This window comes from Budorcas taxicolor, chromosome 15, assembly GCF_023091745.1.
Source record: "Budorcas taxicolor isolate Tak-1 chromosome 15, Takin1.1, whole genome shotgun sequence".
Lineage (NCBI taxonomy): Eukaryota > Metazoa > Chordata > Mammalia > Artiodactyla > Bovidae > Budorcas > Budorcas taxicolor.
Window position 1 is genome coordinate 37,308,125 of NC_068924.1, and position 27,596 is coordinate 37,335,720.

General features: G+C 42.3%; 1 protein-coding gene across 1 annotated transcript; it reads left to right on the plus strand.

Annotated features, from left to right (window-relative positions):
* The first annotated feature begins 233 nt into the window (after positions 1 to 233).
* LOC128060219 (vitamin D 25-hydroxylase) lies at positions 234 to 27,596 on the plus strand. The gene is made up of 5 exons (XM_052652561.1): positions 234 to 458; positions 8,774 to 8,915; positions 22,346 to 22,978; positions 24,540 to 24,869; positions 27,140 to 27,596. The coding sequence occupies exons 1-5, from the start codon at positions 234 to 236 to the stop codon at positions 27,313 to 27,315; spliced, it is 1,506 nt and encodes a 501-aa protein (XP_052508521.1). The 3' UTR covers positions 27,316 to 27,596.

Consider the following 27,596-nt stretch of genomic DNA (forward strand, 5'->3'; position numbering starts at 1 on the left):
AAGCGCCCAACCAGCTGGGACTCGCCTAGAGCCGCGCATAAATCAAAAGGGCCGCACACCCTCCCGGACCAGAACAAAGCCAGCAGTAACAAGCCCGAGGGCCCTACGCTCAGCCAGCCAATAGCCATAGAAATGGGGCGGGACCTTGGGGTAATTGACCAATAGGATGCGCTGGGGTTGGAGCTCTCCCCGGGTCCTAGGGCGGCCCGGGTTTGCAGCCCCCGCCCCAGGCCATGTGGCAGCCTCACAGCGCCGAGACGTTCGCGGCGGCCCTCGGCGGGGTCTTCTTCCTGCTTCTCTTCGCCCTGGGGGTCCGCCAGCTGCTGAAGCAGAGACGGCCGTCGGGCTTCCCCCCGGGACCGTCGGGGCTACCATTTATCGGCAACATCTACTCACTGGCCGCCTCGGCCGAACTCCCCCATGTCTACATGAAAAAGCAGAGCCAGGTGTACGGCGAGGTACAGCCGACGGAGGGCCCGCGGCTTCTTCCCCGGGGTAGGGGGTGGGGGTGGGGGTCCGGGGATGCTCGTGGGTGCCAGTTGTCGGGACCCTGCTCCGTGTGCCCGCAGCGTGGGAGCAAGCCCGCTTCCTGTGCCAAGGGACAAAGTCCTCAGGCGGCGCCACTGCCGGGGGCGGGGGAAAGGAGAGCCCTGCCCACCCGTGAGCCCCGCCCACCCGACGCCCGCGGAGTCTGGGCGGGATTCTCCCGCCCCAGAGGGCGAAGAGGTGCCGCTCCTGCGCATGTGCAGTGGGACCCTGGACCCGCGCCGGGCGCCCCGTCGGGCGTCACAGGCGCTTCCTTCAACGTTCGTTCCCCGCGCCCGGCTTCTCGGGTTCGTGGAACCTCACGCGGCGCGCGTAGGTTAGCGTCCCCCTTACGGCTTCTGGGGATTTCTAGGGTTGAGTTAATGGTTAATAGGAGATCGTTGGGTATTTGCATTTGAGAATGGCTGATCTAGGCGTCTGCTGTGAGGAGGAGAGAGCGCTGGTGAAGGACTGTGAAAGAGCGAATGAATTAATGAGTGAAGATCAGTGCCGTGTCCCACTGCTGTGCTGTCTACCTGGAGATAGGAGCGCCCCTACAACAAACACGAGCCTCCCTTGCAGTGTGACCTCTCCAGGGCAAGTCTTCCAGTCCTTTTTTTCGGCAGGGGAAACTTTGGCGCAGACCCGCTGAGTGACTTGTAGGTTGCCACACAGCTGCCAAAAGCAAGAGAAAGGCCAGAGTCCTAGCTTGCCTTGGGAAGAGTGTCCTAACATGAAGGAGGCAGAAGTTTCCAGAAAACACCTTGACCCAGCTCAGTTGATTTGTTTTAAATCCTTTCCTTTATAGGAAACTACTAGCCAGACTCTGCCAGGTTCTGTGATGAAGAGGTGAAGAAGGCAGTGTCAACTTAAAAAATGCCTGATGTGAGAGTTGGGAGTTAGTTTTATTAGGGGGCAAAATGAGGACTGCAGCCTGGGAGACAGCACCTCAGATAGCTCTGAGAAGCTGTTCCAGAGGCAACGGGATAAGGCCAGTATTTATGTGACTTTGGTGAAGGGGTTGTTCATGTAATCTGGGCACATATTTTTGCAGAAGGTTTTAGTAGTCGTGAGGAGCAGATGTCACCATGAATGAATTGAGTGCTTTTCTAGAAATGAAGAGATGCTAGAATTGGGTTCATAAAATCAGCTCCTGAAAATAGCAGCCTATCTGAAAACCTGTTCTGCCAGTTTTTTGGAATGGAGTGCCTCCTTCCTGGTGTCCATCATGACTGCCTTCAGGGCATATTGAAGGTCAGCAGGTGCAACAGCACTTGATGTAGAGGTAGATGGCAAGTGCCAATTTGGGGTTGACAGCAGTCCCAGCCTGATTTTAAGTAGTTACAGTCCAGTGAGAGAGAAAAATTAATGAACAACCACAAATTGTGTGTGTGGTGAAAAAACAGGACTGTTGGGCAGTTGTGGCATTCAAGTTTGGGATTACATTCATATTTAAACCAGTTTTTACAAGAATTATTCTAAGTTTCTGCAGTTCACTAATGGTCCATATCACTATAGGAAGGCTGGACTTAAAGTAAATATTTATAATTCTTAGATTTTGTTTTCTTTCCTCCAGTTTGTGAGTGTGTTTGCATGGTTTTCATCAAATATCTTTGATTTCTGGTGTGTTGGTATGAAACATCGTCAATATTACAGAGAAATCAGAAGATGTGAAAGCACAAGACGAGAGGTTGAGTCCTCTTTTGTCAGTTAAAACTTGACCTTTTTTGTCTAAATCTTAATTTTTCCTGATATGCATCATGGCAATAATAATAACTGAACACAGCTAAGTGCTACTCAAATGTTCTTGATTATTAATTACAGAAGAATTTATTATACCTACATAGTAGAAAGTGTTTTTAGACCAGTTATGTGAAATGCTGTCATTCAGAATAGGAAGTTGTTTTTCGGATGTAGATGCTTGAAGTGAAAGGAACTCAATTTCTATGAACATTTGTTTGGGGGAGAGGGTAATCTAAATCTCCCAGGAATGTAGCCTGCTAGGCTCCTTTGTCCATGGAATTTGCTAGGCAAGAATACTGGAACAGGTTGCCATTTCTTACTCCAGAGGATCTTCCCAACCCAGGGATTGAACCCACGTCTTTTGTGTCTCCTACACTGGCAGGCAGATTCTGTACCACTGTGGTGGTTGTTCAGTGACTAAGTCATGTCCAATTCTGCGACACCATGAACTGCAGCACACCATGCCTCCCTGTTCCTCACCATCTCCCATTGAATTGGTGATGCCATTCAGCCATCTCATCATCTGTCACCCTCTTCTCCTTCTGCCTTCCATCTTTCCCAGCATCACGGGCTTTTCCAGTAAGTCAGCTGTTTGCATCAGGTAGCCAAAGTATTGGAGCTTCAGCTTCAACATCAGTCCTTCCAATGAATATTCAGGGTTGATTTCATTTACGATTGACTGGTTTGATCTCCTTGCTCTCCAAGGGACTCTCAAGAGCCTTCTCCAGCACCATCAGAGCCACCTGCAAATCACCCTTTGCTTTTTTGAGGGTGTGGAACCAAAAGATAGAACCAACCCAAAGATCAGTAGAAGGAAGGATTTATTACTTGCAAGTAAAAAGAACACAGCAGATCTTTCCCAAGGCAGCTTCTCTAGACAAGAAAATTGGGGATGTTTTATGTTAGGGTATATGCATGTTCATGAAGGCTTGGGCAATGTGTGCACATTCATGAAAGGGCTTGAGCAAGAAAATTCAGCATAGAACGGGGACAGAATTTGACAGGTCAAGACAGTTGATTGAAGTCCCAGAGTTCAAAAAAGGTCAACATTTCTAAGGTTCTAGTTGATCTGGTGGTTGAACGCTTCAGGCTAATGTTTACCATTTAATGAGAACTGGGATTCTTTACAGCTGATGCATTATCTTTGCTATTGTTACTTGTTTTGTGTGATAAATCATTTGTTCTTTTATTCCCTTACGATTAATTACTGAGACCTGTACAAGGGCAAGTATTGTGCCCAGGCTTAGATCCCCAGATGGCTTAGGGAGAAAATGACTTCTCTTAAGAAAGCCATTCCTGGTTCTTTCTTTTTGGGGACCCCCTATCCTGATGATAAACAATAGAATATATGAATGTGTTGGAAGATTGTCATCTTGGGATGGGTAGCTCTGGTTTAATGGGTTTGTGGCATGAATTACCAGTTTTATTGCTGGTACAACTATTTAAGGCAGCCATGGATCTTTACAGGCTTCCCTGATAGCTTAGTTGGTAAAGAATCTGCCTGCAGTGCAGGAGACCTTGGTTCGATTCCTGGGCCGGGAAGATCCCCTGGAGAAGGGATAGGCATCCACTCCAGTGTTCTTGGGCTTCCCTGGTGGCTCAACAGGTAAAGAATCTGCCTGCAACGTGGGAGACCTGGGTTCGATCCCTGGGTTGGGAAGATCTCCTGGAGAAGGGAAAGGCTACCCACTGCAGTATTCTGGCCTGAAGGTTGCAAAGAGTCGGACACAACTGAGCAACTTTCATTTTCACTTTGGATCTTTACAAAGTGGTCTTTCTATTGAAGGTGGTAAAATCAAATAGGACTGACCTGTGTTATTACATGCAAGAGTGGAGGGAAAAGAAAATGCAGAAATTGAAAGGATGTATGCATTGAAGAGTAGACATTGTTTGAATAAGTCTATTTTAGACTTAAGTTGAAAACCACTTAAAGTATTAACCCTTTAATCTGATTGCTCTTTATCTTAGTTGTGAAACACTCCTACAGGTCTCTCATTGTCTTAGAGGTATTTTCCAATTATGACAAAGTCTCAGAGTTGGTTTGAGTTTTTAATGTACTATACTTTTCTTGGAAGCGGAAGGAAACTATTACCTCCTATACTTCTAGAAGGTTGTGGAAAGTTGTTTATATATCTTACTTATAAATAGAATCTTATTTTTCTACTGTGTTTCATGATGATCTGGAGATGTGTGCTCAGAGAAAGTCATGGACTTTAAAATTGCTTATGAGAAGTGACAATCACTTGAAGTGACACCTACTTTTATGAAGTCTGTGAATTCAATTCTTCTTCATAATTCTTGAAAGGGAGACAACCAGTCCTCAAGTCTTGTACAGTCATTTTAAAGACATTCTTATATAGAAGTGTACCACACTGAGACTTAACATTACCTTAGAGATCCACCCTGAATGTGTAAGCTTCTGCAGTGACTAATCTTAACCCAGATTTTCAGAAGCATTCCCTAGCTAGGAAAGCTAGTATGAGGGGTTTTAACAGATTATTTTCAGGTAATGCACATAAGGATAATAAAATAATTACTTTGAGGCAAGTGGAGTTGACAACCTATAATTTATTTATACAGTAAGCATTTATTGAGATTTATGCAAGGCATTGAATGAGATTTTATGGAGTGTTGAAAGATGAAAGGGATGAAATCACTGAATCAAAAGAGTTTATAATTTAGCCAGCAAGCAGAAGATAAGCATTCATATAATGCTTCTGGTTTTTTGTGCTAGTGCTATGTTGCTTCAGTCGTGTCTGACTTTTTGTCTGTAACCCATTGTAACCCACCAGACTCCTCTATCCATGGCATTTACCAGGGAAAAATACTGGAGGGGGTTGCCATTTCTACTCCAGGGGATCTTCCTGACCTAGGGATTGAACCTGTGTCTCCTGCCTTGGTAGGCAGATTGTTTTCCATTAGCGCCACCTTTGGTAATATTAAAAAGTGCCATGGGAGCTTTTAAGCATGTGCTGTGGTGGTTCAAGGGAAAAAGAGAATGCACCAAGAAAGGCTTCATGGTGGTTGGTCCCTAAAGACTTGGTGGTTTGGACAGTATGGCAGTCAGAGGGGCCTTCCAAATGAGAATACAGCCCAAGCAAATGTTGAAAAGTATATGCAATTACCAGTTTTTATCAAAGGACTTTTTACATTCCTCTGTTATTAGCACTTAGTCTATAGTGTTGTAAAATATGCTTAAATGTGTTTCTCCACCGCTTTTCTTTAATCCAACATATATTTATCAGTTGTTAGCATATGCTATGTACTATCCTAATTGTGGAGATTTAGCAATGAACAAAACAAGTGGAAATCCCTGCCCTTGTGTGGTTTACATTATAGTGGTGGAAGGGAGGCAGTGATCAGGATAGGAACAATGTAAACACAGTCAGTATATAACATGTTAGAGTATAAAGTATAAAATAACTAAATTAGGGTAAGGAAGATGGAGAATACTAGGGGTGAAATTTTAATGGATCAGAGCAGGCCTCACTGCAAAAAAAGGCATCTGAGCAAATACTTCAAGGAAGTGAAGTAGCAGGCTATGGGAATATCTAGGGGAAGAACATTCCAGGCCAAGGGAACAAGTACTAAGGCCTTGAAGCAGAAATATGCCATGTTGAGAGTCACCTGTAAAGAGACAAGAGGCAATTGAGATCACACAGGGGAGAAATGAAATATTAGAGTGATGAAGCTTATACTAAATGAAAGATTAGTGATGAAGCTGGTAAGAAACTGTCATATTTTGTCTGTATCGTTAAGTTGAAACATCATGACAGCTGAGAAGTGATGTGGGGCTTGGGTGAAAAATGGAGTCAACATGGCCAGCTCAGGACTTCCCTGGCTGTCCAGGGGTTAAGAATCTGTACTTCCTCTGCAGGGGGTACAGATTCAATCTGTAATCAGGGAACTGTGATCCAGCATGCTGTATAGTGTGGCCAAAAGAAAAAAAATCCAAAACAAAAAACACCATGGGCAGTTTGGGACCTGAATATAGTTGTAGGATATCTACCTGGTGTCCCAGAATTGCTTGATATATGGAAAATCACACATCTGGTATCATAAGTATTGAGTGCTGAGAGTTGAGGAGACACACAGAAGGAAGAGTTTTTTCTTTGTATTTACTTAAAATTATGCTTCTGGGAAAAGACTTTAAGACCATCCCATTACTGCTTTGGAAACTGAAAAGAGCCCCTCCTTTGCTCAGCTGATAATCACTTCCTTTGTACTGAAACTCTCGCATTGCCACTTTTGACATACCATTGCTTATGGCAGGCAGTCCACGACCCTTCCGCAAAGTTCTGGGTGTACCTTCTGCTCCATTAGCAGGGTACATCCTTGTGCCAAAAACTCTTATTGCTCAGTTTGTTGATTCTGTTGCTACTTGGAGGTCTTTATCACTTTTTCTTCTGTAAATACTTCTGTTGAACTTCAGTTCTCTGCTAAGACTTCTGGTTTCCTCCATCCCACCCCCCCAAAATTGTGTGAATCGTGGCCAAAATCCATTCTGCCTGTTTGCACAGAGATGAGGCTTGACTTGGTATTTTTGGCACTCGAAAACCCTCAGCCAGGGACTTCCATGGTGGTCCAGTGATTGAGAATCCGCCTTCCAATGCAGGGAACATGGGTTTGATCCCTGGTTGGGGAACTAAGATACTGCAGGATAACTACTGCAACAGGAGAAAGCCTGGATGCTGCCGCAGAGAGCCCTGTACACAGCGAAGAAGACCCTGCACAGCCAGTGTTTTTTTTTTTTTTAAGTTCTCAGCCAGTGCCTGAGAGGATGAGGTTAAGCAGTCATTGCATCTCACTGATAAGGTAGCACTGTTCCTTCACTGGATTAGGCCCCTATGTGGGGCTAATTAGAATAGAGTACGGGAGGTATGACCTTTTAAGTGAACCTGTAGTGAAGCACGTGAGAAACTACAATAAGGAACAGGATGGATATTCCACCTTTTAGCTCAGAGGCAGCCACCTGTACCAAAGGGGCAAATGCCTATACTCCAAGGTCCGATACCCTTAGGGCCCTCTGTTAACTTCATGGCATTCAGGGGCCTAAATAAATAAACCAATGAGTTTCAGTAAGTTTTGTTGAGGAAGGGGAAATTTTCCCCTCTGCCCCTCTTTAGTTCTTATGGCTGGACTAAGAATAGAATTGACACAAGACAGAGTAACAGGAGAGAAAGAAACACATTAGAATTCGTGCGCATGGAGGTCTCATAGAAATAGGATGGAGGAAATGACCAAAGCAGGCAGATTTTATATTTTTTAGATAAAGAACCAATAAATTTGCAAAGAATTGACAGGACAAGAAAAACTTTGGTTTTGGGTGCCCAATTAGTGAAGAATCTAAACAGGTCTTGTGATTGGGCAGTAAATCAAAGAAATTACAAGATTTGTTTAGAAAAGGCTTCTCAGCCCCAAATTCCCTGTCTTTGGTAATTGGCAATAAGGAGTCCTAGGGCTTCCCCGGTGGCTCAGGTGGTAAAGAATCTGCCTGCAATGCAGGAGACCCAGGTTCAGTCCCTGGGTTGGGAAGATCCCTGGAGAAGAAAATGGCAACCCACTCCAGTATTCTTGCCTGGAGAATTCCATGGACAAAGGAGCCTGGTGGGCTACAGTCCGTGAGGCCGTAAAGAGCTGGGACATCACTGAGCGACTAACACCAACACAACAACCTCCATATGCAAAGAGTGCGCCTTTCTTATGAGAGATTTATTTCCTACTTTCAGGGAGATAAAAAGAGAGAGGTGTCCCTCATTTTTATTTATTTTTATTTTGGCTTGCAGGATCTCATTTCCTTGCCAGGGATCACACTTAGGCCACAGCAGTGACAGTTCCAAGTCCTAACCAGTAGGCCACAAGGGAACTCCCTAGAGTATCCTTTTTGTGTTGGCCATTTCTTCAGTAACTTTTAATTCAAAATAATTAATGTGCCATTGAGGCATATTTTGGGATTACATATCCCAGGGCCCAACAGAAGTTGTCTTCAGTTTCAAGTCTCTTGGGACTTTGACAATCCCCTCCCCTACCTAAACCTAGAATAATAAATGATATATAGATGGAGTCACCTCCTCAATTTTTCTTGGAAATAAACAGAGATTCTGAGATATCATTGAATGTTTTGAGTTGGAATGAATTTTAAAAGAGCATATAACTCAAGTATTTCTTGATTTTCTATAGCAGCCCCGAATTCCCAAAAGATTGAGGGTTCTATCTAGTGTTTAATGGCAAAGCTTAAAGTATAACCCAAACCTCCTGAATCTGGTACTGTTTTCATTACACCATTTACAAGGTTATGTCTTGAGTCATTGAATGCATAATGAAATCATTGTGCTTGATATGCCTTATAGAGAGAAGACACTCTAAACAGTCAGCTGGGTAATAAAAGCCAGTATTTTCAAGAAATAACAAATACTGAGAGAGCTGGACTTAGTGCATGTAGATTTCTCTGGTTATATTTCTCAGTATATTTTTCCATTTAAATGTTTTTCTTTTCTTCTCAAAGATCTTCAGTTTGGATCTTGGAGGTATATCAGCTGTGGTTCTAAATGGCTATGATGTAGTAAAGGAATGCCTTGTTCATCAAAGTGAAATTTTTGCAGACAGACCATGTCTTCCTTTATTCATGAAGATGACAAAAATGGGAGGTATGTTTGTTTTCACCTATCTAGTGATTTACTAAACTGTAAATTGCAGTTCTTATTTTATGTAAATTTATTACATAGTAGTGACTGAACAACTTACAACAACAAACTTAGCGACTGAACAACAACATTCACGTAAAGTTTTAGAACCTAACATTTGAGGACTTTCACGCTGTATTACACTCACATTTTACACGCTAATTCTTCTGTTGTAATCTAGTTCTAATAAATACTGTAAATGATGTTTTAAAGAATTAGCACAGGCAGGTTTTGTGAAACAAGTATACATATGTGTGCACACATACTGGACTCAGAAGTATGTTTTAAGCTAGTCTTGAGTGCTTGGTGACATTTTATGATCATTTTATTTCTAAGTTTATAAACCCTGAAACAGCCTTTCTTAACTACTAATTAATATGATATGTAAATGAAGAACTGTACGGTATGTGTGAAGGACTCGTATTCTCTATGGTTTAGTCTTGATCAGTGTCAGATGATTACATATTCAACAAGAGAGAAAGGCTGAAAGTTAACAGAATGGATGAGAAGAAAGCAACAGAAGACTAACATAGAAGGTTGATGTCTGTACATCCGTTTTCATACTTAATAGTATGAGTTTTTATGAACTTCAAATTTTTCCAATTTAATGAGAGCTTCACACTTCATTTCCAAGAAAAATGCAATAGCTTGGTTACATAGACTAAAATATACATAGATTTAAAGTGAAAAAGATAAAAAGGAACTATTTATTAAATTGCAAAGCCAATCAACTGGTGCAAAGAAAACACCAATTTAAAAGGCTGAATTATCAGGCCAGGGTATGATGAAGCTTGAAAGCAATAGTATAATTAAAAGGAAATCTCCGGATTCTTATATACTCTTCTAAGTAATAATTAGACCAAAGAAGAAATTATACCACAAGTATAATAGAAGACCTTTTAGGAAATTATGAAAATGAATGATATGATCAGAGTAATATTTAGGATAAAATATGTTTTCTGGCATTGCCTTTCATTGGAATGAAAAATATTCCATTGGAATTGGACTGGAATAAAAGCTGACCGTTTCCAGTTGTGTGGCCACTGCTGAGTTTTCCAAATTTGCTGGCATACTGGGTGTAGCACTTTCACAGCATCATCTTTTAGGATTCTAAACAGCTCAACTGGAATTCCATCACCTCCACTAGTTTGTAGTGATGCTTCCTAAGGCCCACTTGCCTTTGCATTCCAAGATGTCTGGCTCTAGGTGAGTGATCACACCATTGTGGTTATCTGGGTCATGAATATAATTTTTGTATAGTTCTTCTGTGTATTCTTGCCACCTCTTCTTAATATCTTCTGCTTCTGTTAGGGCCATACCATTTCTGTGCTATATTGTGCCCATCTTTGCATGAAACGTTCCCTTGGTATCTCTAATTTTCTTGAAGAGATCTCTAGTCTTTCCCATTCTATTGTTTTCCTCTGTTTCTTTCCACTGATCACTAAGGAAGGCTTTCTTATCTCTCCTTGCTATTCTTTGAAACTGCATTCAAATGGGTATATCTTTCCTTTTCTGTTTTGTCTTTAGCTTCTCTTCTTTCCTCAGCTATTTGTATGGCCTCCTCAGACAACCATTTTGCTTTTTTGCATTTCTTTTTCTTGGAAATGGTCTTGATCCCTGCCTCCTGTACAACATCACAAACCTTCGTCCATAGTTCTGCAAGCAATCTGTCTATCAGATCTTATCCCTTAAATCTATTTCTCACTTCCACTGTATAATCATAAGGGATTTGATTTAGGTCATACCTGAATGGCCTAGTGGTTTTCCCTACTTTCTTCAATTTAAGTCTGAATTTGGCAGTAAGGAGTTCATGATCTGAGCCATAGTCAGCTCCTGGTCTTGTTTTTTGCTGACTATATAGAGCTTCTCCATCTTTGGCTGCAAAGAATATTATCAGTCTAATTTCGGTATTGATCATCTGCTGATGTCCATGTGTAGAGTCTTTTCCTGTGCTGTCGAAACGGTGTTTGCTACGACCGGTGCATTCTCTTGGCAAAACTCTGTTAGCCTTTGACCTGCTTCGTTTTGTACTCCAAAGCCAAATTTGCCTGTTACTCCAGGTGTTTCTTGACTTCCTACTTTTGCAGTCCAGTCCCCTATAATGAAAAGGACATCTTTTTTGGGGGTGTTAGTTCTAGGTCTTGTAGGTCTTCATAGAACTGTTCAACTTCAGCTTCTTCAGCATTACTGGTCGGGGCATAGACTTGGATTCCTGTGATATTGAATGGTTTGCCTTGGAAATGAACAGAAATCATTCTGTCATTTTTGAGATTGCATCCAAGTACTGCATTTCGGACTCTTGATGACTATGATGGCTACTCCATTGTTCTAAGGGATTCTTGCCCACATTAGTAGATATAATGGTCATCTGAGTTGAATTCACCCATTGCAGTCTATTTGAGTTCACTGATTCGTAAAATGTCAATGTTAACTCTTTCCATCTCCTGTTTGACCACTTTCAGTTTGCCTTGATTCATGGACCTGACATTCCAGGTTCCTGTGCAATATTGCTCTTTACAGCATTGGACTTTACTTCCATCACCAGTCACATCCATAAATGGGTGTTGTTTTGCTTTGGCTCCATCTCTTCATTCTTTTTGGAGTTATTTCTCCACTAGCACATTCAAGTATGACCTAAATCAAATTCCTTATGCTTATACAGTGGAAGTGAGAAATAGATTCAAGGGATTAATTCTGATAGAGTGCCTGATGAACTCTGGACAGAGGTTCATGACATAGAACAGGAGACAGGGATAAAGACCATCTCCAAGAAAAAGAAATGCAAAAAAGCAAAATGGTTGTCTGAGGATGCGTTACAAATAGCTGAGGAAAGAAGAGAAGTGAAAAGCAAAGGAGAAAAGGAAAGATATACCTATTTGAATGCAGAGTTTCAAAGAATAGCAAGGAGAGATAAGAAAGCCTTCTTCAGTGATCAGTGGGAAAAAACAGAGGAAAACAATAGAATGGGAAAGACTAGAGATCTCTTCAAGAAAATTAGAGATACCAAAGGAACATTTCATGCAAAGATGGACACAATAAAGGGTAGAAATGGTATGGCCCTAACAGAAGCAGAAGATATTAAGAAGAGGTGGCAAGAATACATAGAGAACTAGACAAAAAAGATATTCATGACCCAGATAACCACGATGGTGTGATCACTCACCTAGAGCCAGACATCCTGGAATGAGAAGTCAAGTGGGCCTTAGGAAGCATCACTACAAACTAGTGGAGGTGATGGAATTCCAGTTGAGCTATTTAGAATCCTAAAAGATGATGCTGTGAAAGTGCTGCACTCAATATGCCAGCAAATTTGGAAAACTCAGCAGTGGCCACAGGACTGGAAAAGGTCAGTTTTCATTCCAATCCCAAAGAAAGGCAATGCCAAAGAATGCTCAAACTACTGCATAATTGCACTCATCTCACATGCTAGTAAAGTAATGTTCAAAATTCTCAAGCCAGACTTTAACAATACGTGAACCCTGAGCTTCCAGATGTTCAAGCTCGTTTTAGAAAAGGCAGAGGAACCAGAGATCAAATTGCCAATATCTACTGGATGATTGAAAAAGCAAGAGAGTTCAAGAAAAACATCTATTTCTGCTTTATTGACTATGCCAAAGCCTTTGATTGTGTGGATCACAATAAACTGTGGAAAATTCTGAGAGAAAGGGAGATACCAGACCACCTGACCTGCCTCTTGAGAAATCTGTATGCAGGTCAGGAAGCAACAGAACAGGACATGGAACAAGAGACTGGTTCCAAATAGGAAAACGAGTATGTCAAGGCTGTATATCATCACCCTGCTTATTTAACTTATATGCAGAGTACATCATGAGAAATGCTGGGCTGGAGGAAACACAAGCTGGAATCAAGATTGCCAGGAGAAATACCAATAACTTCAGATATGCAGGTGATACCACCCTTATGGCAGAAAGTGAAGAGGAACTAAAAAGCCTCTTGATGAAAGTGAAAGAGGAGAGCGAAAAAGTTGGCTTAAAGCTCAACATTCAGAAACTAAGATCACGGCATCCGGTCCCATCACTTCAAGGCAAATAGATGGGGAAACGGTAGCAGACTTTATTGTTTTGGGCTCCAAAACCATTGCAGAATGGTGATTACAGCCATGAAATTAAAAGACGCTTACTTCTTGGCAGGAAAGTTGTGACCAATCTAGTCAGCATATAAAAAGCAGAGATATTACTTTGCCAACAAAGGTCCATCTAGTCAAGGCTATTGTTTTTCCAGTAGTCATGTATGGATGTGAGAGGTGGACTATAAAGGAAGCTGAGCTCCAAAGAATCGATGTTTTTGAACTGTGGTGATGGTGAAGACTCTTGAGAGTTCCTTAGACTGTAAGGATATCCAGCCAGTCCTTCCTAAAGGAGATGAGTTCTGAGTGTTCATTGGAAGGACTGATGCTGAAACTAAAACTCCAATATTTTTGCCACCTGATGGGAAGAGCTGACTCATTTGAAAAGACCCTGATGCTGGGAAAGATTGAAGGCAGGAGGAGAAGGGGATGACAGAGGATGAGATGGTTGGATGGTATCACTGACTCAACGGACATGAGTTTGGATAAACTCTGGGAGTTGGTGATGGACAGGGAGTCCTGGTGTGCTGTAGTCCATGGGGTCACACAGGGTCGGACACGACTGAAATGACTTAGCAGCAGCAGCAGCAGCAGCAGACCTGGGGAGTTCGTCTTTCAGTGTCCTATCCTTTTGCCTTTTCATGCTATTCACGGGGTTCTCAAGGCAAGAATGCTGAAGTGGTTTGCCATTCCATTTTCCAGTGGACCTCGGTTTGTCAGTACTCTCCATCATGACCCACCCATCTTGGGTGGCCCTACATGGCATGGCTCATAGTTTCATTGAGTTAGACAAGGCTGGGGTCCATGTGATCAGTTTGGTTAATTTTCTGTGATTGTGGTTTTCATTCTATCTGCCCTCTCATGGATAAGGATAAGAGGCTTATGGAAGCTTCCTGATGGGAGAGACTGACTGAGGGGGAGTCTGGGTCTTGTTTTGATGTGTGGGACCATGCTCAGTAAATCTTTAATCCAATTTTCTATTGATGGGAGGAGCTGTGTTTCCTCCCAGAGGCCAAACTATGGTGGAGGTAATGAAGATAATGGCAACCTCCTTCAGAAGGTCCCATGCACTGCTACATTCAGTGCCCCTGACCTGAAGCAGGCCATGGTGGACCCACACCTCCACCAGAGACTCCTGGACACGCCCAGCCAAGTCTGGGCCAGTCTCTTGTGGGGCCACTGCTCCTTTCTCCTGGGTCCTGGTGCACACAAATTTCTGTTTGTGCCCTCTAAGAGTCTGTTTCCACAGTCTTGTGTAAGTTCTGGAGGCTCTATGGTGGGATTAATGGCGACCTCCTCCAAGAGGGCTTATGCCATCCATACCCAGGTCTACTGCACCCAGAGCTCCTGCCCCTGTGGCAGGCCACTGCTGGCCCATACCTTCGCAGGAGACACTCATACACAGCTCTGGCTCAGTCTCAGTCTCTGTGGGATCTCTGAGTCCTGGTGTGCACAAGGTGTGTTTGAGCCCTCTGAATGTCTCTGGTGGGTAAGGGGTTTGATTCTAAACACGATTTCACCCCTCCTACCCTCTTGCTGGGGCTTCTCCTTTGCCCTTGGACATGGGGCATCTTTTTTTGGTGGGATCCAACATTCTCCAGTCGATGGTTGTTCATCAGTGAGTTGTAGTTTTGGAGTTCTCACAGGAGAAGATGAACACACGTCCTTCTACTCTGCTATCTTACGCCACTGGAAAGGGTGTAATCCCAAAGAATTTCCATTCCCAAAGAAAGGCAATGCCAAAGAATGTTCAAACTACCACACAATTATAGTCATCTGACATGCTAGCAAAGTAATGCTCAAAATTCTCCATGCCAGGTTTCAGCAATATGTGAACCATGAACTTCCAGATGTTCAAGCTGGATTTAGAAAAGGCAGAGGAACCAGAGGTCAAATTGCCAACATCCATTGGATCATCGAAAAAGCAAGAGATTTCCAGAAAAACATCTATTTCTGCTTTCTTGACTATGCCAAAGCCTTTGACTGTGTGGATCACAATAAACTGTGGAAAATTCTGAAAGAGATGGGAATACCAGACCACCTGACCTGCTTCCTGAGCAATCTGTATGCAGGTCAAGAAGCAACAGTTAGAACTGGACATGGAACAACAGACTGTATATTGTCACCCTGCTTATTTAACTTATATGCAGAGTGTGTGTGTGTGAAGTCGTCCAGTCATGTTCGACTCTTCGCGACTCCATGGACTGAAGCCTACCAGGCTCCTCCATCCATGGGATTCTCCAGGCAAGAATACTGGAGTGGGTTGCCGTTTCCTTCTCCAGGGGATCTTCCCGACCCAGGGATCGAACCCAGGTCTCCTGCATTGCAGGCAGACGCTTTAACCTTTACATCACATGTAATGCTGAGCTGGATGAAGCACAAGCTGGAATCTAGATTGCCAGGAGAAATATCAGTAGCCTCTGGGAGGAGCAACCCGAGGAGCGGTGGCTGAGCAGGCACAGGAGGGCCTAGAGGAGCTATCCCACGTTGAAGGTCAGGAACAGCGGTGGTAAGGAAATACCCCTCGTCCAAGTAAGGAGCAGCGGCTAGAAACCAAAGTAAGATGGTAGGTGTTGCAAGAGGGCATCAGAGGGCAGACACACTGAAACCATACTCACAAAAAACTAGTCAATCTAATCACATGAGGACCACAGCCTTGTCTAACTCAGTGAAACCAAGCCATGCCTGCAGGGCAACCCAAGACGGGTGGGTCATGGTGGAGAGGTCGGACAGAATGTGGTCCACTGGAGAGGGGAATGGCAAGCCACTTCAGTATTCTTGCCTTGAGAACCCCATGAACAGTATGAAAAGGAAAAATGAGAGGATACCAAAAGAGGAACTCCCCAGGTCAGTAGGTGCCCAATATGCTACTGGAGATCAGAGAAGAAATAACTACAGAAAGAATGAAGGGATGGAGCCAAAGCAAAAACAATACCCAGTTGTGGATGTGACTGGTGATAGAAGCAAGATCTGATGCTGTAAAGAGCAATGTTGCATAGGAACCTGGAATGTCAGGTCCATGAATCAAGGCAAATTGGAAGTGGTCAAACGAGATGGCAAGGGTGAACGTCAACATTCTAGGAATCAGTGAACTAAAATGGACTGGAATGGGTAAATTTAACTCAGATGACCATTATATCTACTACTGCGGGCAGGAATCCCTCAGAAGAAATGGAGTAGCCATCATGGTCAACAAAAGAGTCTGAAATGCAGTACTTGGATGCAGTCTCAAAAATGACAGAATGATCTCTGTTCATCTCCAAGGCAAACCATTCAATATCACGGTTATCCAAGTCTATACCCCAACCAGTAACGCTGAAGAAACTGAAGTTGAAAGGTTTTATCAAGACCTACAAGACCTTTTAGAACTAACACCCAAAAAAGATGTCCTTTTCATTATAGGGGACTGGAATGCAAAAGTAGGAAGTCAAGAAACACTTGGAGTAACAGGCAGATTTGGCCTTGGAATGCAGAATGAAGCAGGGCAAAGACTAATAGAGTTTTGCCAAGAAAATGCACTGGTCATAGCAAACACCCTCTTCCAACAACACAAGAGAAGACTCTACACATGGACATCACCAGATGGTCAACACCAAAATCAGATTGATTATATTCTATGCAGCCAAAGATGGAGCAGCTCTATACAGTCAACAAAAACAAGACCAGGAGCTGACTGTGGCTGAGATCATGAACTCCTTATTACCAAATTCAGACTCAAATTGAGGAAAGTAGGGCAAACCGCTAGACCATTCAGGTATGACCTAAATCAAATCCCTTATGATTATACAGTGAAAGTGAGAAATAGATTTAAGGGCCTAGATCTGATTGATAGAGTGCCTGATGAACTATGGAATGAGGTTCATGACATTGTGCAGGAGACAGGGATCAAGACCATCCCCATGAAAAAGAAATGCAAAAAGCAAAATGGCTGTCTGGGGAGGCCTTACAAGTAACTGTGAAAAGAAGAGAGGCGAAAAGCAAAGGAGAAAAGGAAAGATACAAGCATCTGAATGCAGAGTTCCAAAGAACAGCAAGAGATAAGAAAGCTTTCTTCAGCGATCAATGCAAAGAAATAGAGGAAAAGAACAGAATGGGAAAGACTAGAGATCTCTTTAAGAAAATTAGAGATACCAAGGGAACATTTCATGCAAAGATGGGCTCAATAAAGGATAGAAATGGTATGGCCCTAACAGAAGCAGAAGATATTAAGAAGAGGTGGGAAGAATACACGGAAGAACTGTACAAAAAAGATCTTCACGACCCAGATAATCATGATGATGTGATCACTAATCTAGAGCCAGACATCTTGGAATGTGAAGTCAAGTGGGCCTTAGAAAGCATCACTATGAACAAAGCTAGTGGAGGTGATGGAATTACAGTTGAGCTGTTTCAAATCCTGAAAGATGATGCTGTGAAAGTGCTGCACTCAATATGCCAGCAAATTTGGAAAACTCAGCAGTGGCCACAGGACTGGAAAAGGTCAGTTTTCATTCCAATCCCAAAGAAAGGCAATGCCAAAGAATGCTCAAACTACCACACAATTGCACTCATCTCGCATGCTAGTAAAGTAATGCTCAAAATTCTCCAAGCCAGGCTTCAGCAATACGTGAACCGTGAACTCCGTGATGTTCAAGCTGGTTTTAGAAAAGGCAGAGGAACCAGAGATCAAATTGCCAACATCCGCTGGATCATCGAAAAAGCAAGAGATTTCCAGAAAAACATCTATTTCTGCTCTATTGACTATGCCAAAGCCTTTGACTGTGTGGATCACAATAAACTGTGGAAAATTCTGAAAGGGATGGGAATACCAGACCACCTGACCTGCCTCTTGAGAAATCTGTATGCAGGTCAGGAAGCAGCAGTTAGAACTGGACATGGAACAACAGACTGGTTCCAGATAGGAGAAGGAGTACATCAAGGCTGTATATTGTCACCCTGCTTATTTAACTTCTATGCAGAGTACATCATGAGAAACGCTGGACTGGAAGAAACACAAGCTGGAATCAAGATTGCCAGGAGAAATATCAATAACCTCAGATATGCAGATGACACCACCCTATGGCAGAAAGTGAAGAGGAGCTGAACAGCCTCTTGATGAAAGTGAAAGAGGAGAGCGAAAAAGTTGGCTTAAAGCTCAACATTCAGAAAACGAACATCATGGCATCCGGTCCCATCACTTCATAGGAAATAGATGGGGAAACAGTGGAAACAGTGTCAGACTTTATGTTTTTGGGCTCCAAAATCACTGCAGATGGTGACTGCAGCCATGAAATTAAAAGATGCTTACTCCTTGGAGAAAAAGTTATGACCAACATAGATAGTATATTCAAAAGCAGAGACATTACTTTGCTGCTAAGGTCTGTCTAGTCAAGGCTATGGTTTTTCCTGTGGTCATGTATGGATGTGAGAGTTGGACTGTGAAGAAGGCTGAGCACCGAAAAATTGATGCTTTTGAAGTGTGGTGTTATAGAAGACTCTTGAGAGTCCCTTCGACTGCGAGGAGATCCAAACAGTCCATTCTGAAGGAGATCAGCCCTGGGATTTCTTTGGAAGGAATGATGCTAAATTGAAGGTTCAGTACTTTGGCCACTTCATGTGAAGGGTTGACTCATTGGAAAAGACTCTGATGCTGGGAGGGATTGGGGCGGGAGGCGAAGGGGACGACCGAGGATGAGATGGCTGGATGGCATTGCGGACTCGATGGACGTGAGTCTGAGTGAACTCCAGGAGTTGGTGATGGACAGGGAGGCCTGCCGTGCTGCAATTTATGGGATCGCAAAGAGTCAGACACGACTGAGCGACTGAACCCAACCAAATCAGATATGCGGATGACACCATCCTTATGGCAGAAAGCGAAGAACTAAAGAGCCTCTTAATGAAAGTGAAAGAGGACAGTGCACTCAACATTCAGAAAACTAAGTTCATGGCATCCAATCCCATGACTTCATGGCAAATAGTTGGGGAAACAGTGAGAGACTTTATACTTTTGGGCTCCAAGATCAGTGCAGATGGTGACTGTAGCCATGAAATTAAAAGATGCTTGTTCCTTGGAAGAAAAACTATGACCAATCTAGACAGCATATTCAAAAGCAGAGACATTACTTTGCCAACAAAGGTCCATCTAGTCAAAGCTATGGTTTTTCCAGTAGTCATTTATGAATGTGACAGTTGGACCGTAAAGAAACCTGAGCACTGAACAATTGATGCTTTTGAACTGTGGTGTTGGAGAAGTCACTTGAGAGTCCCTTGGACTGCAAGGAGATCTAACCAGTTAATCCTAAAGGAAATCAGTCCAGATTCTCTATTGGAGGGACTGATGCTGAAGCTGAAACTCCAATACTTTGGCCACCTGATGGGAAGAACTGACTCATTTGAAAAGACCCTGATGCTGGGAAAGATTGAAGGCAGGAGGAGAAGGGGATAACAGGATGAGATGGTTGGATGGCATCACTGACTTGATGGACATCAGTTTGAGTAAGCTCTGGGAGTTAGTAAAGGACAGGGAGGCCTGGCGTGCGGTAGTCCATGGAGTCGCAAAGAGTCAGACAGGACTGAGCGACTGAACTGGACTGAACTGTTTTTTGAAATTATAAATTTATAGTTTAGACTATTTTTATCATGAAGAAATAGTATTCAGCTTAAGATTTTCAAGGGAATAATGAGAGAAAAGACAGAAAATTAGATGTGGATTTTTTTGTTGTTGTGGCCACCATGTGCAGCTTATGGGATCTTAGTTCCTAAGAAGGGATTGAACACAGACAAACAACAGTGAAAGTGTGGAGTTCTAACTACTGAACCACCAGGAAATTCCCTAGATGTGTGATATTAAGATACATATACACTGAACTGTATATACTTGGAACTGGGAAATCAGAGCCACCATAAACCCACTGTGAATAGGAAAAAGTGGCCCCTTTTTGGTGGGTTTGGCCCATGCCTTGGCATACAGATTGGCCAGTGTAGGCTTATAATCAGGTTAATATGCATACGTTTCCCTTGGCTTTGCTGTCCCCTCAGTGCCTGTACTCTAGTTCTCTACCTGCAGTGATCTTGCCTTGGATATCTGCCTGACTCACTTCCATCCTCTATGCCTTTACTTATGTCACCTTCTCACTGAGTGTTTTCCTGACCACTCTTAGGTCTCTTACCTTGCTAAAAGAATTTGTTTGACTCTCCTCAGTAATATGTAAGGTCAATGAGAAAGAGCCATCTTTGCCTCTTTTTTTACTGACATATCCCTGGCACTTTAGCTCCAGAAATACGTTCATGTTGAGGGAATAGTCATCTGGGAGTATGGGGAAGAAAAGAGAGTATGGAATATAAGATTGTTGCACAGCCTTAAAGACCCTCTTATGTATGGTTAACTTTATCATCAGTTCAGTTCAATTCAGTCGCTCAGTTGTGTCCTACTCTTTGCGACCCCATGAATTGCAGCACACCAGGCCTCCCTGTCCATCACCAACTCCCGGAGTTTACTCAAACTCATGTCCATTGAGTCGGTGATGTCATCCAGCCATCTCATCCTCTAAGTTCCAAATTTTTTGCAACACCTGTTGCACAAAAGTTGTTGAAATGTGAATTACATAGGCACCTCAGGTAGACTAGAGAACATGACATTTTTTGTGATAGGTAGACCTATGTACCAATTATAAATGAAATTCCAAGTGAACTACATGTTACATAAATATATGTGCCGAGGATATTTTTTCTCTTGATAGTTGTTTTAAAGGGAAAATATTTCATAGTACACATATCAGAACAGCAGAGTGTTCTGTGGAGACTCTGAAATTTTAAGGCAAGTAATATCAACATTAGAAGTTTGAGTTTCATGTTTGTCTTCTTAGTTTGGGCTGCTATAACAAAAATATAGAGGATGAGTGGCTTAAACAATTAACATTTATTGTCACAGATCTGGAGGCTAGGGAGTTCAAGATCAAGGTGCTAGCAGAACAGTGTCTAGAAAGAGCCTGCTTCCTATGGACTGTAGACTGCTATCTTCTCCCTGTATCCTCAAAAAAACAAGGGCCATTATCTCCACCCACATCCCTTCTTATAAGGGCACTGAGCTCATTCATGAGGGCTCATGACCTAATTGGGCTTCCCTGGAGGCACAGTGGTAAACAATCCACCTGCCAGTGCAGGAGACACCAGTTCGATCCCTCAGTCAGAAAGATCCCCTGGAGAAGGAAATTACCCAGTCCCATATTCTTGCTGGGAAAATCCCATGGGCAGTGAAGCCTGGCAGGCTATAGTGCATGGGGTCAAAAAGAGTCTGACATGACTTAGCGAATAAACAACAACAACAACAAACTCATTCATGAGGGCTCATGACCTAATTACTTCCCAAAGGCCCCACCGCCTGATACCATCACACTGGGAATTGGCAGCACATTCAGTTCTTAGCACCTCTTTTTGGGTTGAGTATTTCCACTACCTCATTCAGGCCATCCTTCCCTCTGCCAGTTATATTATCAGGTTACATATACCTGTCATGGGAGTAATTAGTATTCTAAAATCTAGTCTCTTAAAGCAGAGAAGGCAATGGCACCCCACTCCAGTACTCTTGCCTGGAAAATCCCATGGACGGAGGAGCCTGGTGGGCTGCAGTCCATGGGGTTGCTAAGAGTCGGACACAACTAAGTGACTTCACTTTCGCTTTTCACTTGCATCCATTGGAGAAGGAAATGGCAACCCACTCCAGTGTTCTTGCCTGAAGAATCCCAGGGACGGGGAAGCCTGGTGGGCTGCCGTCTATGGTGTCGCACGGAGTCGGACATGACTGAAGCAACTCAGCAACAGCAGCAGCAGCAGCAGTCTCTTAAAGCAGAAAATTTCTAATTCTAGAAGGATGATTTTTCAAGTATGTGTTTATTCCAGAATAAAAAATTGCCGATAGAACACACAGTCATTTGTCTTTTATAAAATAGGCTTGTAGTAGAAGTTGAATAATAAAGTGATCTGTGCTTACTTCACCCAGATTGAATTAAACAACATAGTTCAGTTTCTTTTGATGGAGATTATAGGTCTTTTGTGCCTGTCCTCAGGGAAGTATAGATAAGTTTATCTGTTTATAGTATTCCATGGGTACTGAGGAGTAAAGAATAGGGCTTGACTGCTGGGTCTAGTTTTAGTTTTATAGAAAATTTGAAGAAGAATGAAAAACCATCTCTTCCCCAACCCCACTCTGCCACCATAGCATTTTTAAGTGTTAGATACAGGGATGTAGGACTAATAAAAATTTTTAATAGTTTTATAAAAGGATAATTGGGAGAAAAATTACTAACCATCCCTTTTATTTTTTTTTTAGGCTTACTGAATTCCAGATATGGCCAAGGATGGATTGATCACAGAAAATTAGCTGTAAATAGCTTTCGCTGTTTTGGATATGGCCAGAAATCTTTTGAATCTAAAATCTTAGAAGAAACCAAATTTTTCATTGATGCTGTTGAAACATACAATGGTAGCCCTTTTGACTTAAAACAGTTAGTAACAAATGCTGTTTCAAACATAACCAATCTGGTCATTTTTGGAGAACGATTCACTTATGAAGACACTGATTTTCAGCACATGATTGAGTTATTTAGTGAAAATGTGGAACTAGCTGCCAGCGCCACAGTCTTCCTCTATAATGCCTTTCCATGGATTGGCATCTTACCTTTTGGAAAACATCAACAATTGTTTAGAAATGCAGCTGTGGTCTATGACTTTCTCTCTAGGCTTATTGAAAAAGCTTCCATCAACAGAAAACCACAGTTACCTCAGCATTTTGTTGATGCTTATTTAGATGAGATGGAAAGAAGTAAAAATGACCCATCATCTACTTTCTCCAAAGAAAACCTAATTTTCTCTGTGGGTGAACTCATCATTGCTGGAACTGAAACTACAACTAATGTGCTACGGTGGGCAGTTCTTTTCATGGCCCTTTATCCTAACATTCAAGGTGAGGATTCTCATGATCTTAAGATCTGTGCTTACATTTAGGGCTCACACATGTTTTACAGTCTTTGGCTGTATACAAAGCATTTTAGTTAGGAACTCCTGCTATGCTATCCAAAAAGAGAAGTACTGAATAGCTATAAGGTTTTTAAAACTGTTAATTCATATAAAAACCTCAGATATAAGTCTTACAATACCTGTATTATAAATGAGGGAAAAGGCTAAGTGATTGATTTGCCCACTTCCTTCTAGTTCTAAGCAGGAACCTGAACCCTAGTTTTTTGGGATTTTTTGTTTGTTTGGTTTGGTTTGGTTTTGGTTACACCATGCAGCATGCAGAATCTTTGTTCCCCAACCAAGGATTGAACCCATGCCCTCTGCAGTGGAAGCATGTAGTCTTTATAGCTGACCTACCAGGAAAGTCCCAACCCTGGCTTTTTAAAAATTATTATTTATTTTTAGTTGAAGGATGATTGTTTTACAATATTGTGTTCGTTTCTGCTGCCATACACCAACATGAATCAACCATAGGTATACATATGTCCCCTGCCTCTTGAACCTCCCTCCACCTCCCACCCCAGCCCACCTCTCTAGGTTGTTACAGAGCCCAGATTTGAATTCCCACTGACTATTTACATGTGGTCGTCTATATGTTTCCATACTACTCTCCATTTGTCCCACCCTCTCCTTGCCCCCAACCCTGTGCCCACACGTCTGTTTTCCATGTCTGAGTCTCCATTGAAAGTGAAAGTCACTCAGTTGTGCCCAACTCTTTGTGACCCCATGGACTTTATGTAGCCCGCTAGGCTCCTCTGTCCATGGAATTGACCAGGCCAGAATACTGGAGTGGGTAGCCATTCCCTTCTCCAGGGGATCTTCCCAACCCAGGGATCAACCCAGGTCTCCTGCCTTGCAGGCAGATTCTTTACTGTCTGAGCGCCAGGGAAGCCCCTGAGTCCCCATTGCTGCCCTGCACATAGATTCATCAGTATCATCTTTCTAGATTCCAAATATATGCATTAATATACAATATTTGTTTTTCTATTTCAGACTTACCTCACTCTGTATAATAGGCTCTAGGTTCATCAACCTCATTAGAACAGACTCAAATATGTTCCTTTTATTCACTGAGTAATATTCCATTGTATATATATATCACAACTTTATCCGTTTATCTGCTGATGGATATTTGGGTTATTTCCATGTCTTAGCTATTGTAAATAGTGCTGCAATGAACATTACCAGCCCTGATTTTTTTTTAATTGAAGTTTCTAATGCTTCATTCTTTTCCTTGATGAGAATAATGTTATTCTAATTCTAGATTTGTTTAATTTTTATTTTTATTACCCATGTGTGTTTCACAACACAGTTACTTGGAGTCTTAGGTACTGGTTGTATAAGATATGTGGCATGTATTTAAGTAGAACTCCCAGATAATGAAAAATCTGAATCTGAATTGTACCCATACCATGTTGGCTGGTTATCTTTTGTTTTATCCTAAAGAGAGTTTACTTTAGATATAATTTAAGAATTGCATAATAATGGGAACACTTTTTCTCTTACAGGACAAGTTCAGAAAGAGATTGATTTAATTATAGGACCCACTGGGAAGCCTTCTTGGGATGACAAGTGCAAAATGCCTTATACCGAGGCAGTTTTACATGAGGTTTTAAGATTCTGTAACATAGTGCCATTAGGGATTTTCCATGCAACCTCTGAGGATGCAGTTGTACGTGGTTATTCCATTCCTAAAGGCACAACAGTAATCACAAATCTTTATTCTGTACACTTTGATGAAAAGTATTGGAGAGACCCAGAAATATTCTATCCAGAGCGATTTCTGGACAGCAGTGGATATTTTGCCAAGAAGGAAGCTTTGATTCCCTTTTCCCTAGGTAAGAGAGCTTTTTCACAGGGGCTTAACTTTAGAACAAAGTATAGTGATGATTCATTATGTGTAACATCTTAATCTGAAGCATTCTGTTGTAGAATTAATATCCCAACTCCGAAAACAGCATTGACTCTTACAGGAGAGAATGGTTTAATTATATGTCATTAACACCTGTTTCTACTCAAAATAAACAAGGCATAATTTAGCAGCTAGAAAGTAACTGATGAGAAGCTCTGGCTTTTATTGAAACTCTCTTGCTTGTGAATTTTGACTTGTAATCAAAAATTTGTAGAGCTGGAAGTCAGTAACAGGCACTTTGAGAAACTGAGACCCAGAGGCAGGAATGGCATCATAATTTAAAGTGAAACTGGAATCTAGCTCTCCTGACTTTTAATTATTATACCTTATCTCCAAAAATATTGTGTCTCCTGTGAAAAAGTACACAGATCACAAGACCCATGGAAGATGGCTTGGAGAAATCTTTTCATTGGGGAAGGGTAACATACAGTCATTTGAAATGAAATGAACTTCTCCCGGGTCAGTAGAACTAAGTGTCACACCTTAGATCTTCCATGGCTTATCTCAGGCTCCGTTGCAAAGGAAGCAGAGAAGGGAACAAATGAGCTTACAAAAGTACATGACCTGACAAAAGAAGGCAAAAAATGGGCCCTGGGAGCTGAAATGCTAGGGCCCATTTCTATTCTTTGGGGCTTAAGAAAATCCTTTAATAAACATAACTTCCTCTCAGTTCAGTTCAGTCTCTCAGTCGTGTCCAACTCTTTGCGACCTCATGGACCACAGCATACCAGGCCTCTCTGTCCATCACCAACTCCTGGAGTTTACCCAGACTCATGTCCATTGAGTCTGTGATGCCATCTAACCATCTCATCCTCTGTCATCTCCTTCTCCTCCCACCTTCAATCTTCCCCAGCATCAGGGTCTTTTTCAGTGAGTCAGCTCGTCCCATCAGGTGGCCAAAGTATTGGAGTTTCAGTTTCAACATCAGTTCTTCTAATGAACACTCAGGACTAATCTCCTTTAGGATGGACTGGTTGGATCTCCTTGCAGTCCAAGGGACTCTCAAGAGTCTTTTCCAATACCACAGTTCAAAATGATCAATTCTTCGGCCCTCAGCGTTCTTTGTAGTCCAACTCTCACATCTATGCACGACTATTGGAAAAACCGTAGCTTTGACTAGACGGACGTTTGTTGGCAAAGTGATGTCTCTGCTTTTTAATATACTGTCTAGGCTGGTCAGAAGTTGCTTGCCAAGGAGTAAGCGTCTTTTAATTTCATGGCTGCAGTCACCATCTGCAGTGAATTTGGAGCCCCAAAAAACAAAGTCAGCACTGTTTCCACTGTTTCTCCATTTATTTGCCGTGAAGTGGTGGGACCAGATGCCATGATCTTAGTTTTCTGAATGTTAAGCTTTAAGCCAACTTTTTACTCTCCTCTTTCACTTTCATCAAAAAGCTCTTTAGTTCTTTGCTTTCTGCCATAAAGGTGGTGTCATCTGAATATCTGAGGTTATTGATATTTCTCCTGGCAGTCTTGATTGCAGCTTGTGCTTCATCCAGCCGAGCATTTCTTATGATGTACTCTGCATATAAGTTAAAAAGCAGGGTGACAGTATACAGCCTTGACGTACTCCTTTTCCTATTTGGAACCAGTCTGTTGTTCCATGTCCAGTTCTAACTGTTGCTTCCTGACCTGCATACAGATTTCTCAAGAGGCAGGTCAGGTGGTCTGGTATTCTCATCTCTTTCAAAATTTTCCACAGTTGATTGTGATCCACACAGTCAAAGGCTTTGGCATAGTCAAGAAAGCAGAAATAGATGTTTTTGTTTAACTCTCTTGCTTTTTTGATGATGCAGTGGATATTGGCAATTTGATCTCTGGTTCCTCTGCCTTTTCTAAAACCAGCTTGAACGTCTGGAAGTTCACAGTTCATGTATTGCTGAAGCCTGGCTTGGAGAATTTTGAGCATTACTTTACTAGTGTGTGAGATGAGTGCAATTGTGTGGTAGTTTGAGCAGAGTTTTCCAAATTTGCTGACATATTGAGTGCAGCACTTTCACAGCATCATCTTTTAGGATTTGAAATAGCTCAACTGGAATTCCGTCGCCTCCACTAGCTTTGTTCATAGTGATGCTTCCTAAGGCCCACTTAACTTCCTCTAACATTCTTTAAATACCAGAGTTCCCAAAAGATATATATTAAACATAAATTTTGGTAAATAATTTAAAAAAACTATTATGCCTGCTTTCTGTTTAGGGAGAAGACATTGTCTTGGAGAACAGCTGGCTCGGATGGAAATGTTCCTGTTTTTCACAACATTGCTTCAGAGGTTTCATTTGCATTTTCCGCATGAACTGGTTCCAAATCTGAAGCCCAGGTTAGGCATGACATTGCAACCCCAGCCCTACCTCATCTGTGCAGAAAGACGCTGAAAGTACACAGATGTTTTGTGGAACAAGCTGTTTGCCTCACCCCCAAACCTTATTTAATTCCTGTGTTTGGACAGGAATCACAGCATCATAAAGCCAAATGAACAGAGATGTTTCTTTAAAAACAGTACTACCATAAAAATATGCATTAGTGTTAGTCGCTCAGTCGTGCCCAACTCTTTGCGACCCCATGGACCTCAGCCCACCTGGCTCTGTCCATGAGATTTTCCAGGCAAGGACCAAGCCAGGGATCGAACCTGGGTCTCCTGCACTGCAGGCAAATT